General features: G+C 40.8%; 1 protein-coding gene across 2 annotated transcripts; it reads left to right on the forward strand.

Moving 5' to 3' along the window:
* Window positions 1–1,898: 1,898 nt before the first annotated feature.
* On the forward strand, window positions 1,899–12,759 carry dkk3b (dickkopf WNT signaling pathway inhibitor 3b). 2 transcript variants are annotated; one of them, XM_037107612.1, is made up of 8 exons: window positions 2,416–2,558; window positions 3,828–3,934; window positions 4,014–4,139; window positions 4,689–4,769; window positions 9,175–9,267; window positions 10,608–10,752; window positions 12,209–12,359; window positions 12,517–12,759. In XM_037107612.1, exons 1-8 carry the CDS (start codon window positions 2,456–2,458, stop codon window positions 12,539–12,541), a joined length of 831 nt encoding a protein of 276 aa, XP_036963507.1. In that variant the 5' UTR covers window positions 2,416–2,455; the 3' UTR covers window positions 12,542–12,759. The 2 variants fall into 2 exon arrangements, with proteins under 2 accessions (XP_036963508.1, XP_036963507.1); XM_037107613.1 differs by lacking the exons at window positions 2,416–2,558; window positions 3,828–3,934 and adding an exon at window positions 1,899–2,373.
* Window positions 12,760–14,379: the final 1,620 nt, after the last annotated feature.

Consider the following 14,379-nt stretch of genomic DNA (forward strand, 5'->3'; position numbering starts at 1 on the left):
ATGACAAAAGAGGCACTTTTAAGATTTACCATATTTTCGTTTTTGTCTCAAACTCATTTTCAATGGGAGTGCATAGGGCACCTTTAAGCTAGCTTCAAAATCTCTATTTTAAAAACATTAAGAAGGCTCGACACAACATGAAACATTGCTTGTAGTATCACCAGTCTCACGGAGACTTGGATTATGCCAGACGAGCTGTATTTTAGCTTGTCCCAATCTTTTTCAGTTGTTTAGGAAAATGTCGCATTGCTGTTTTACTGTGAATCTCAAGAAGTGATTTAAGGAATATGAAACTTCACCTGACTTTCTATTGGCATGAAGGTGAGTGGATAATGACTCAATTTTATTTTTCGTAGAATTTATCCTTTAAGTTTTCCAGTAAAAGATTGTATTGGACTGGATTTGAATTAGTTTTTTTTGTTTGTTTTTTTAAAGAGAGCGTGGTAGCCTGTTTACTACTGTTTTAATGTCATTTTTAGTTGACAAAAAATTATTGATTCATTCATTGTTAGTGATTACATATTGAATGAGATTGATTTATTGTGACTATGACTTTGGTTGAGTCAATCATAGTTATACATATTATACATACAGTATAACTAATTTATTGTAAATATTGTTTTCCTTTGTTGTTATTATTATTTTGAATTCCAAATGCTTGCTTTGGCAATGTACAGTCTTACCTCATGCCAATAAAGCCAACTGAATTGAACTGAATTGAATTGAATTCAGAGTGAAATTCTGCCAGCAGATTACAAGAGCCAAAAAGTGAATAACATCAGTATCTGCTGGGTTGAAGACATGAAGACTGTCCATATTCCTGCAGTGATCATCTGCCCTCTGCTGATCTCAGTGGACAGGGTCAGTACACACATATAGGACAAATACCTTTAAAAACATGTCTTTATTTAAAAAAAGAAAATGTTGCAGTGGTAATACACCACATCTCATCTCTGTGATGTGTGATCTCTGCCAGACCTTTGGACTGAATTGAAAATTGAGAGAGAGAGAGAGAGAGAGAGAGAGAGAGAGAGAGAGGCCCAGGTCATCAAACTTTGGTAAAATGAGGCCACCTGTTGGTATTCAGATGTAACTGTTTACAGTGATATGCAATAGTTTCTCTTTGTGTTCTTAAATAATGTCAAAATTTATCATAATTTAAGAAAGCTAGGCATCAAATAACCACAGTGATCAACCAGTCAATAGATTCACTTGCAGTTTTGTGCATTTTATTGTTTTGTTGTAAAGTTTGCCGTGCAGTCTGGCACGTAGAGGTGCACTATGAGGTTTTGGGGAAGAAATCCAAAGAGAAATATCTTCATTGTCTAATATTTTTGTTTATGCTCTCTTTGTTTTCATGACTGAATAAACGAACTGACCTTCTATAAACCAAAAAGTTGGTCAGTATCCCTCCAGGTTTAACATGCAGTACATTCAGAAATAGATTGGCACTGTACTGGAGTTTACTTGACAAATGACTACCTCATATCATAATCCTATTTTTTTTTATTTTCTGTCTTTTTTTTCTTTCCCCCCCAAAAAAAATTATGCAAAAGCTATCAAACTTCTAAAGGTGCATTATGTGGTTTTGAGAGAGAAACTTTATCAGAGGAGAAAGATCCTAATTATAATTTATGCCTAAACAAATAACATGAACACTGAAAGAACTGATCTTAAAGGGCAAAGCAATTTTCTTTCTGTTGTGCTTTGGTTATCACTTTGTTTACCTTTCTAGCCACAAACACTGCTCTGGGACTTTATTTTCCCCAACAACTTGCATTTACAACTTGTAAATGTTCCTAAGTTTGATGTTTTTTTCCTCTAAAACTTCATAGTGCCCCTTTAACTCTTAGTCTCAGCTCCACTGATTGAATCTGCACCCATGAAGTCCTCGCAGACCACATCTGGCAAACCCCTGTCTGCACCTTTTGTTTTTTACATGGCAGTCTGATTAAAACCTCACCGTGGCCAGCCCTTTGATTTTGTCCTGTACTTCAGGAAATGCAATTTGAACCTTTCCCTCGCCATTAAACCTGATTCGTTCTCGTTTAGCCAATAATCCGGCCATCGCCGCTCAGACTTTCCAAATAAAACGGATCCAGCTGTGTGCGGCTGTGCGCCCTCGGTGCGTCACACTTCTCTGCTGCGCGGTAGAGAGAGGAGGAAGAGGAGCGAAAGATGTCCGGTCCCATGCTGCTGTCGGTGTATTTGAGTTTGTGCTTGCTGTGGGCGACCGGCGGCGCGGCGCGGAGCGGGGCAGTGATCCTGCGGGACGCCCTGGAGCGGAGCCCGGTCAGCCTGAACGACATGTTCCGAGAGGTGGAGGAGCTGATGGAGGACACCCAGCACATACTGGAGGAGGCTGCCGACCAGGTCTGCGTCACATTTTATTCATTCATACAAGGGCTGTGCTGTGTGCTCCAGTGACTTGGCATTTGTGTAGTATCTGAATCTAATGTGTTTGAATCTAATGTGTTGGGATCGTGTTTGGGATCAGAGTCAGAGAGAGCCACATCACGTTCAGCTGCCAGCTTCATTCTTACTGCCAGTCTTACCCAGTATGTGTTCCAACGCCACACACACTTTCCATGTCTGCTTTATGTCTGACCCACACTGTATCTGATTACTTTTAATGGTCCTCTTCATCACAGGAGCTTCACAAAATCAGCGTTGTGAGAAGTCAAATGTCACACAAAGTCACACAAATGTCACACTTGAGTAAAAGGGAAGTTTTTGTCTCAGCACCTGTAACTCAGCCAGTTGCTGTGATTGAGGTGTCAGACTTTGACACAGGCCACCCTTAATTTGTCTACTACAAGTAGAAGTGACTCAGACTGTTCCAACTTTATCACAGGATGCCGTTGTTACATTCCTCTCCCCTATTGGGGTAAACGGTAACGCAAACCTGGGTAGGCTGCAACAATAAGAATGAAGACTTTGTAACATCAAGACCACAGCACATCTGGATCTGACCATGTTTATTCCTGTTTCATGAAGCCTGAGAACCTGGCAGGAACGGCCTGACGGGGTCTCACTCCCATCTTGTCAAACAGGACGGGCCTTAAAGGATAAGTTCACCCCAGAATAAATATTCAGTCATTATCTACTTCACCCTCATATTGTTGTGCACAAAACATTTCCAGAGCTTCACAGCAAAAGAGCAGTGTAGCCTTCTCCTGAACCACTGAAGTAGATGAGGACTTGTTTGAAAACTGAAAAATTAAAACCAAACAAAAACGAAACGGCACCGCACAGCTACAAAGCTGATGTCACGATCATTCACACCCTCAATGGGCTGTTGAGCTTGTGCACCCATTTCAGTCGATGTCCTTGCTAACACTTTTAGCTCAGCAGCTACAGATTTTGGCTGAAGATTTTCGGCTGAAGAAAGTGTGTATATAACATCTTTTAAAGTCAGTTTGGGATCTCTGGGTCTCCAGAGACTTAGATCATGAAGCTACAGAGAAGCTACAGAGAAAAAGGGTAGCTGTCTGTCATCTGCTGTATAGCTAATACATTGACTAGGGACAAGTACCTCATACAATGTCACATTAAAAGAGCCACTTAAAGTACAATACTTGTGTACTTAGTGAAATTCCGTCGCCGACAGTCCAATAAAAGAAAAGGTTAACACTGTGCAACTTTAACCCAGTATGTGTTACTCACAGCACACCCAGCTTATTTTTGGCCCCAGCTGTAAGGCTCTGTTTCTTTTTCCCTGAAATTGGACTTCAGCAGATCTATAAAGCCTGCCGAGGTTTCACTATCCTGTGTCTGGTTTTGATCATTTGTAACAACTGTGAAGTTTTCCCCTCCTGTCATCCAAGAAGTGGAGATTAATACCGACCAGTGGATGCTGCGTATCGACAAGCTCTCTACAGTTATAGCCACCGTGGGATTTATACTCCCCCTCGCTCCCATACGGAAAGCTGATGTAAGGAAGTAATGGAAATGCCATGTGCTTTATTTAATATAAGCTTTATGAATGTATATCTTGACATTCAATCCAACAGATAGCTACTGAGAGCGCTAAATCATCTTTAACATCACTGGATCTGCGTCCTACCTACCACAACAAGACCAGGACGATGATAAAGGATGGGGATAGAGCTGTTCAGGTCCTAGATAGCACAGACAAGGTATGGATTTAGAAAATAGTTTTTTTTTTAAAGGGTAACTTCACCAATTTTAAACATTGAAGTGTGTTTACAATACTTCTGCATATGCGAAAATAGTAGTATGAAGTCCGGTGTGGCCTATTGCCTCCCGTGATGTCACTAAGTGGCTAAGTTGCATGGTGGGTAATGTAGGCGCCAGGTTTTTGAAAAGGAAGACGTGTTGAACACAAAAGGTGTATATCTCTGGTTGTGCTCCATCGATTTTGATCATTCGTTTTCATAACAATGCTAAATCAGTGGACCGTGTTTCAAAACCTGGTGGCCACATTACCAACAATGCAACGTATCCATGGAGTGACATCAGGTAATTCATGATCACAACTGAATGCAGCTTTCTCTGGAGCCACAAAAGGCTCTGTGCTACCTCTTTTACATATGTGGCAGTTCTCTCCAAGTCCTGTAAAAGTAATTATAGCGATAAGGTGTTTTTCCCCATGTTCTTTTTTACAGTATAATAGCTTTTTTGTTTGAGCTCTGACACAATATATCACATTTTTTTTCCATTGGTAGGAAACTAATAACCAAACAGGAGAGGTTCATCTTTCCCACATCCACATGGAGATCTCTGGCCAGTGGAACAGAGTGGATCACGTGAGTCCCTCCTCTTCCCTGTCTGTGTGGTCTGCATGTGAATAATTATTAGACTGTGGGCCTTGAAGCGCTCTCGTCCTACCTGTTTCCTGGTAATTTGGTTTCCATCTCGACGCTGACGTGACTAAAAAAAACGCCAAATATCGGATCGAGGTGTAGTTGTCTTTTGGAGGGGCCGTATGGCAGTGTGACTCGTTGGGTCTGCTTGTCCAGCTGAGAGGCTGTTGACTCAGGATTCCGGAAATGTGTGTTTGGTTTTCAGGCAGAACCACAAAATCCAGCTGCTCCAGCATTAGATCAAATGTTTCTCTGACGATGATGATGTTTCTCTGAAGTGATGATGCAAACGGCGAAGGCAGCCCTTTGTAAACACAGATAAAGGCTTGAGTCTACTTTTATAGCATTCCACTGAGCATCAGTCACATGTTATTTGTACTTAAAAATGTGTCAAGAGATTAGGGTTTTACATTCTTTACTAAGTAAGAAATAGACAGAGAGGAGGGCTTTGTAAGACTGTGGCCGTATTGTCCCAGCTTGTTTTATAAAGAATGAGATCATCCGGCAGTCAGACCTACCATATACTTTTCATAGTTGTAGCTGAAAGGAGGCCAGCTTGGATTGAGGTCATTACTGCTCCTCGCCGCCTGTTTTGCCATTTTCCTTTACAACGGTGGTTTTGATCTTTTCCTTTCCTGGCAGCTGTACAGAAAGTGGTTACGTTAATAGAGCTTGCTGCTGGAAAAAAAATGCCAGGGAGCAGAAAAGCCTGCAAGCCAGGCAGGGTAAAGTCTGCTCCTCTAAACTGAACGACTATAGATTGTTCGCCATGTACGTGGAGTTACACTTGAATTACAGTAAAAGGTGCACTTTGTAGACTCTGTGCACATCAGGAGAGAAAGATCTTCACTGACTGATTTTATGCCTAAACAAAAAATAAATAAATCAACAAACACACTTAATTTTCATGACTGAATAAACCGAATAAACAAACTGACCTCGAAGGACAACACAACTGATACTGTTTTATTTTATGTGTATGTGGCGGACTCTGCCACCTTTCTTGCTTTAACCAGTGTTCTGGGACCTTCTCTTCCTCTGAGAACAGCTTGTTTATTCACTTATGGAGAAAATAAACTGCATCGTGTTGCTATAAGGAAGTCACAGTAAAGTTGGTTGACTCAGCACTTCATGTAGAAAACACGATTCTGTGTTTTTAGGATAAAACTAGAATATGTGTTTGAAATGTGATGCTCTTCAGATGTCTGTTACTAGCCAGTTAGAACTGTTGTTTAAATGGGAATTTAGTGGCTGGATGGTTTTGGGTGAGGCTGTGCTAAATGTTCCTACTCTGAATGTGTAGATGACGCTGCTGCAAACTCACTTGACCCTCGAGTGAGCAGCGCTGCTCACACTGGCTGTGTGTGTGTGTGTGTGTGTGTGTGTGTGTGTGTTTGTGGGTGTTTATATAGACGCTGAAATGAAATGAAATGGTGCCACCACACACACACTGCTCACACAGGCAATGCATTCAGCCCGTAACTACAAAAATTAAACTGCAATACCACTCAAAGGTTTTGCGATACCCAAAAAATGTCATGTGTTCCATAAAAGCTCACACTGTAATTCTGGTTTTGTTTTGGGTTTTTTTGGTCTCTTTTCTTATTGCACAGCAGTGTCGACTCAAACATCACCTTCCACAACCAGACAGGTCTCATCTTCATATAATCTGATGCACGCTCGACAAGTGGCATCACTCCTGCAGCATCTTTTCATTTGTCCATTGCCTTATCTTGACAGACAAGATGCAGGACACATTTCCCTCTGTTCTCTCTCTGTAACCAGCTATTACTCATACCTCGGGTTTCCCTTCAAATTGTTTGAAAAAGAAACTTCCTGTCTAAGTTACAGTAATTCCTGAATACCTGTTTCCTTTGGATATTGTATGACGTATGTCCATGAGTAGACATAATGTTACAATGAAAAGCTCTTCCCTTGCACTGAGAGGTGATTGATACAAAGCACTGTGAGTACAGAGTGTACAGAAAAGTTTGGTCCGTCGCAACACTCAGTGACTTCCTGTTTCTTCCAAAAATATTTCTCCCCTGATGGAACGGATGCAATGGATAAGATGTTGAGCATAAAAGCCTCTGTGTGCTCCAACAGGTCAAATGCCATGTGCAGAGGCCCCTGCCACGGTGATGTCTGAGCACAAAAACAGCCTAAATAGTCGAGTCTAATGTTTAGTGAGTAGGCTTAAGTGACCGGTCTTTCTCCATTTTCTGCAAGGTAGATTGTGGAAAATATTCTAACAGAGAGGTAGAAGTGGCTACTATGCCTGTGAGACTAATGACAGCTGTAGTCATCTGGGATTTATTAAGGTAATTGTGGGTTATTGAAGGCCGTTTGTAGTTTCCAGTGTCACCGCCTCACGAATATCTTATGTCATGGCTAGTGCAGAGTGAAAGAACCACAGTATTGCTGTGCATATGTGCATATTGACAACAAATCAGACACAACTTGAAATGATTCTTTTTTCCCATCATATTTCCAATGACAGCTTCATGAAATAGAATGTCCCAGGTAGAGGAGGGTGTATTAGAAGGAAGAGGGAATTAGACATCAGAGACACACGGTTACACAGTGACTATGCATATATTTTGAGGACAGATTCACCAGAGAGCACATCAGCACCTCACAAAGATGCAGCAGTTACGCTCTACAGATTATCATTCTGAGTAACCCTGTTTAATAACAAACAGATTCTGATCCGGCCTCTGACTGTGACACAGTCCAGTTAGCCTCAATACCGCATTCTGTTTGAGGGAGTTGGCTCCGTTTCTATGCTGAATTTCCCAGAGGCAGAACACACAAGATAAAGACCAAAAAAAACAAAACAAAAAACCCTTCGAAATGATGACTTCACAGCAGGCCAGCGCTGTTTTTGGCACACACTGTTTCCTCTGACCACTGGAAAAGAGTCAAACTAAATCTCGAATATCTGATTAGCATTCCAAAGTGTGACAAGAAAAGCTCATCTAAACTTGTCCATTTATTCAGCAGGAAAAGCCTGCCCTAATTCTGAAAAAATAAGCAATGCCCTCTGTATTGTTGTATTATGTTTTTGATGTTCCTGTAGATAACTGACCAAAGAAACATGGATTAACATCATGTGTATGGTGCTCAGTGAGTGCTGATGAAGTACCCAAAAGTCATACCTAAGTAAAAGTAAAGACATCATGTTCCAGTATTACTTTGGTTAATGTGAAAGTAATTCATACAAATAGTACTCGAGGAAGTATCTTAAAGGTGCACTATGTAGAGGAGATTTTTATGAGGAAGAGACTTTAATCACAAGCGAAACATCTTCATCAACTGATTTTTTTTATGCCTAAACAAACTTAAGAAATAAACTGTCTTCATTTTCATGACTGAATAAACACTTTGTTACTTTGTTCATATGTGGCGGACCCTGCCATCTCTCAAGCTTGCCTCAAACAGTGTTCTGGGGACCTTATTTTCCTCAGAGAACAGCTTGTTTGTTCAGTTATGGAAAGAATAAATTTTTCAGAGTTGGTGTTATTACCTCATTTATATTGTAAATATTACAATTCTCAGTGTGTGTTCTTCTCCAAAACAACATAATGCCCCTTTAAAGCGTCATATATTATGCTTATGGGCTGAGTTTTAAAAGTCATTTTCTGGCAACAAAAAAAAATGTACCTGAGCATCAAAAGTCCAAGTAAAAGTAAATCATACATACATTTACATGTGTATATACGGTGTGCTATGGGTCGACTGAGTATTGGCCTGGTTGATTATCAGATCTGGTATTCTACATTTCTCTGATTATTGGTATGAGGGTTCTTTTTTTTCTATCTGGTTGCTGATAAAATATATGTATTTAAAAATGTGCTACTTTGGCTCTGATGCAGCATCTGCAAAGTAACTTGTAACTTTTTTTTGTATTTACAACTCTAGGAATGTAGTGGAGTGAAAACTCTTGAGACTTAGCCCCTCTGCGTGATTCAGATTTTGCTGATGTTGTCTGTCAGACAGTGTCCATGGAGATGGACTGTGGCTGGCAGAAACACAACTGCAACCTTCAACCGCGAGGAACCCATTAATTGAGGTTGCAGTGGGCAACCGTGTCTCTGCTACAGGAAAATGTAAACCATAATTACATTTGGTTGAGTGATTCCTGGTAGCGTGTCCTATTACAGTGTCATCAGATGAGCTAACCTTTAGATTTATGCCTGATACACACAACAACCGTTCAAATAATCAAACATTTTGAATGATCCCTTTCAGTGCAACATGAGGGGAAGCTGATTTGAATCAACGGCACTAAAATGAACTCAAATCCTTTCGACTGTTTATGTAACTCTTGTCAACTCTCTCATCCCAGGAATGCATGGTGGATGAGGACTGTGGTGAGCTGAAATACTGCCTGTATGAGATTGAGAACTCTAAGTGCCTCCCCTGCATTCCAACGGATATGGTGAGGACTTTGTTGCCATTGTTCACTTTTTATGTCGTTGTTTATGCTGATGTCTGTTTGGTTATAAAGGCAAAGTTCTGGCCAGCATTGCAAGTTAAAACATTCAAAAAATTAACGAACCTTATCAACAGAATGCAAAGAAACAACAGTGTTGATGTAATGTCAAAGACATCTGTGTATTGTGTTGCAGAGAGGGCTACTAAAGTTAGCATGCTAACCAGCTAGCCCCTGCCCGTCCTGTCCCATAATACTACTCTGTCCCAGCAAGTGGCGATGGTCTGACAGCCCCTGCAGTTTCAGCCAGCTTAAAGTATCACAATTTAGCTAAATAAACTCAAGAAATGAAAAACTCCTATTTCTATTGTCCGTACGAAACAGAAAATACAACCGTACAAGTCAAGTCCCAGTTCGGTGTCTAGTCACGTTCACACTTGGGCCCTGTTGAACATGGTTACTTCCCCCCTGTGAGCAAAGGCAAACTCTAGGGCATGGCCTCAACGGCTAACCGAGCCATGAGCTAGTTAGCTAATGGTAGCTAGCTACAGCCAAGGACAGCTAGCAAAGAGCAGCAGTTGTCGATTGCTCTGGTGTTATGCCGCTGCCAATGTACAAGCTGCTTTTGATTCTGGACATATTTTACAGATTACAACTTTAAAGAAGCACTTCGTAGTTTTGGGGAAGACATTTTAATCAGAAGAGAACGATCAGATTTGTTGTTCTTCACTGAATAAAATGAATAAACAAACTGACCTTAAAGGGCAATTCAGTTTTATAGTGTTTTACTCTGTTCATATGTGGCAGACCCTGCCACCTATCTAGCTTCAAACGTGTTCTTGGACCTCGTTTTCCTCTTAAAACAGCTTGTTTATTTAGTTTTTTGTATCATTACCTCATAAAAAATGTAAATGTTAAAATTCTAAGTTAAAATGTTTACATAGTTCCCCTTTAAAGCTGCAGTAACCATTACTTCTATTTCAGCAAGGGATCAAATGGCTATGTATAATGAGAAATTATGTGTCTTGTGTTTCTTGTAGTGACAAGCCCAGGGAATCATCACCTAACTCTGCACTTCAACTCTGTAGCTCTTAGCATCATTCAGGACAATATTACAAACTAACAATGTGTTAATCCTGTACGGGAGAACAGCATTAATAAATAATATGTCATAAATATCTCAATATGAAACAAGCTACACATAGAGTAGTGGCTTTTACCAGATATACTGAAATGAATCCATAGAATCAACAATGGGAGAAAAATACTCAGCCCATGAATGCAGCAGCAGACTATGTGTGCTTTACATACAATTTTGCATGTCTGGATGTGTGTCTCCCACTCAGCCCTGCACTATAGATGAGGAGTGTTGCTCGGATCAGATGTGTGTGTGGGGCCAGTGTACAGTCAATGCCACCGCAGGAACCGAGGGAACTATCTGTCAGGGTCAGAGTGACTGCAGGCCGGACCTCTGCTGTGCCTTTCAACGAGGTGAGCGTCAACAGTGATACGACAGACAGACCTCCACATCCTCAAGTCAAGTCTGTTGGGCTCAGGTTAAACTAGCTTCATGCACATGTCTTCCCATGTGTCACTCACAGAAGCTTTCATTTTTGCCCATTTGGTTCTGTCTGACTTTCTCCCATTTCGATCTACTGTATATATTGTCGTTAATATCATATTTTAACCAGCACAGTTGTGTCATCATATACTGTTTTTTGTTGTTGTTTTTGTTTATTTTTCTGTAGTTTGAACATACAATTTTGAACTGACCCGCTTAAATTATAAAAAAAGAGACACATAGACCACTGCATATATCTAGTCACAAAGAAGCTTTCAGGACGTCCAGTGTCAAATCAAAATGGTATATAATTTTAAAAAAAGTATGTAGTCTATCAGTAATTCAGGTTGCAGCCAGTCAAAACACATCAAGCTCTGATAAAATTAAACTGAAAAGAGACATCCATAAAAAAAAGGCTCTTCTCTGAGACTTGTCTAAAAAGGTATTTTAGGATTTTTTGCACCCTATCTCCTCACGTTTATGCGCCAAAGTGATAAATGGGGACAGCTTTTTTTTTAAACTGGTGCATTATGTAGCTACTGCAGAGCCGAGAGCCGTGAAATGGGCTGCAGTGTAATCTCTGCAGACACCTTCAAAGTACATCCACCTGAAATACTTGTTTTTGCCACTGACAGGTTCAGACTATTCTAAGATCCATTTTATTTAACCAGGAGCAACCGTCAAAGCCACCAGATTTCATTTGCAGAAACATTAGTTTGACCATCATGAAAAGAAAATTTCATTCAAACTGATCAGAAAAACTAAATTAAACTAGCCAAAACCATCTTCATTTGCCTTTTTCCACTGCTCAAACTAATTGCACAATAGCCTGCATGGGATAACATTTAGAGCCTGACAGATTCTGGATATATTGAGCACATGCTGATACTGATATAAGCGAGTCAAAAACATCTGATCTGATCTGAATGAGATATCGGCTGATCATAGAGTCGTAGAAGTCGTAGAATGTATATATATATATATAATATATTTGCAATTATCATGCAAATGTGGTTGTCAAACTTTGGTTGTCCCTTGACAACATATAGCCATTATTGTCTGACCAATGTACCAGGTTGGCTCTTACATCGCCACCCAACTTGTTCATTAGTTGACTAGCTTCAAAGATTGATGTTCCCAGTGGCCAGTGAGGCATGAAAACAATTGGAAAAAAGTTCTGGTTGGAGAGATTCTGGAGTCCCCCTTTAATCTCTGTCAAACTGGACCTGAGCATCTGATGCTGGCTTCTATTTTTTAGCTTGTGTGTTACTATAGGAAATGGCCAGTTAATGAAAGTGGAGCTACAGTGGCCACTTTGGCTGAATGCCGGGCAAAGTAAAGTCAGTTTTGGACTTCTGTTATTTGTCTCTCTGCTGGTTCCTCCAGAGCTGTTGTTTCCAGTGTGTAATCCCAGACCGGAGAAGGGGGAGTCCTGCTGGAACCACTCCAACCTGTTGATGGACATGCTGGCCTGGGATCAGGAGGGTCCCCGTGACCACTGTCCCTGTGCAGATGACCTTCAGTGCATACCTCGCGGGTAAGAGCAAACATTGTGTACATTTACACTTCCAATCGTCCAGAAATTAAACTAACTTAGGACAACAACAGACCTAAGTTATATGTGGGGAAATAGAAGTAAAAAAGAACAATTACAGTTCAAAAATGTCTAATTTCCTTTTTTTTCTCTCTCACAGACGTGGATCTGTTTGTGGAGAGTAGAACTGGAGATGGAGAGAGCATGAGGATGTTGTCTATAACCCTTTCTTAACGACGGCCCACCTGCTGAGCCACAGTTTTTCTTTTTTTAAAAAAAAAAAAAAAAAATAGGATGTTGCTTCAGGAATGGACTTGCACTGTACTATTTATGCCTTACTACCAATGTATGTATTATATAACATTCAACGAATAAAAGACTTGTTTTTAGTTTGGACTGAGAACCAAGATGGGTTTCGCTTCCTTTTTGCTAAATGGTTGAGAGCTACTGTAAAACTCTGCTTTGACCACTAGAGGGCAAACTTTTGTGTCTTTTCTGTAAGACAGGAAGTGTAACTTGAGAAATAGAACACACGTGAAGTCATGGAGACACATCAAGGCAGTATTCAGGAAGAGGATGATGGCCACACAATCATACCTAACCCTTTTCCTAACCTTTGCCTGATCCTAACCTTAGCCAAACTTTAAACCAAGTCTTCACACTGAAATGTAATGTAGTTTCCATTTTGGGGACATTTTGCCCCCATAAGGAAGATGGGTCTCCACAATGTGACTGTGCAAACACATACATATTTCCCCACAACATGAGTAATACACCTACACACACAAACACACACACACATTTTGCAGGGCTGTAGGAAACAAAAAAGTATTTAAATCTCAGTGTTTCTCCACACAGAAACTGATTATGAACATCCTCTGTCCACACTTTCAGGCAAAATTAAAGCCTGTTCTTTTTTTTTCCAAGTTTTAGTTTTATGTTTCATTTCATAGACTTGTATATTTTGAACAGAGACGTTTGTATTTGCGTTCTAAACACCCTTTATGATGCTAAACACCTTCGATGACATTTCCTGTGGGAAAGCCAAAGCTCCTTCGTTTGTAATGAATCCGCTTAAAGCCTCCTCTCACACGTGGACACCTGTGGAACGAACTTGTATAGTGGGTGTAGAAGTACTGCAAGTACTGCCTACTGCAAACAAGGCAATCTCTTAGATGCTTATAGATTCAAGTTATAGCACGTTAAGCCTTTTTATCAACAAAAACCAGGAGTCTAGACATTAGTTAAACCTGGGGCCAGTTTGTCTTATTTACACATTAATGCTGTTTTTTTTTCTGGGTCTGTGTCTAAACCTTTCACAGAGGGTAGTAGGGAGTCATCAGAAAATGTCTGCCCTGAGGTCCTGTTAGGGGTTAATCTGGCAGTGATTGCCCACGCTGATATCACAAACGGAGAGGATGGGTGACTGTTGCCTGCAAAATGGTTAGGATGGGTCATGTGCAGCGGAATAGCCTAGGAACTAATACAAAAGTGGGTGAGTCTGTCAGGCTTTTGGTGAACACAGTGGTCATGCATATTACTGGAAGGTGAATGGTGAAACGTTGTGTAACTGTGGCACAAGTAGAGAGGAGAGTTGTGAAGTCAACAAACTGGTTGAACAATGTCACTTAGTCACATCTGTCACATCTATCTGAACTCTGATAACATTAGCCAAAATTGTAGCCACTGCAAGCTTCTGCTTACCAAACCAGTAAGGCTAGTAAGGCTTGCTCTTTCTTCATACGATCCAGGTTGAACTTCATCCTGGATGAGACGGCATCCCTCTTTGCCCAGAGCTTTGCAGATTCTGGTCCTGGGAAATTAACCGAGAGCGGCTCTGCTGATGGCCACATTCCCCACTGGCTTCCACTGCCTCAGCCACCTGTAGCACCTCTGCTGCTCTCCTCTTCCTGCCGGTCATGACCTCAATGCCAGCTGCAGCCACTTCGGGTTGCCTCTCTGTACAAGAATACCTCTCAACATAATAATTTACTCTTTCAAACCTTTTCAAACCACTTCGACT

The sequence above is a fragment of the Acanthopagrus latus genome, chromosome 8 (assembly GCF_904848185.1).
Source record: "Acanthopagrus latus isolate v.2019 chromosome 8, fAcaLat1.1, whole genome shotgun sequence".
In the NCBI taxonomy this organism is placed as follows: Eukaryota; Metazoa; Chordata; class Actinopteri; order Spariformes; family Sparidae; genus Acanthopagrus; species Acanthopagrus latus.

Coding starts and splice junctions, on each gene's coding strand:
- dkk3b (XM_037107612.1), top strand. CDS start 2,456: ATGTGTTTGAATCTAATGTGTTGGGATCGTGTTTGGGATCAGAGTCAG. Junction 4,140..4,688: donor TCCTAGATAGCACAGACAAG/GTATGGATTTAG, acceptor TTCCATTGGTAG/GAAACTAATAACCAAACAGG. Junction 9,268..10,607: donor CCTGCATTCCAACGGATATG/GTGAGGACTTTG, acceptor TCTCCCACTCAG/CCCTGCACTATAGATGAGGA.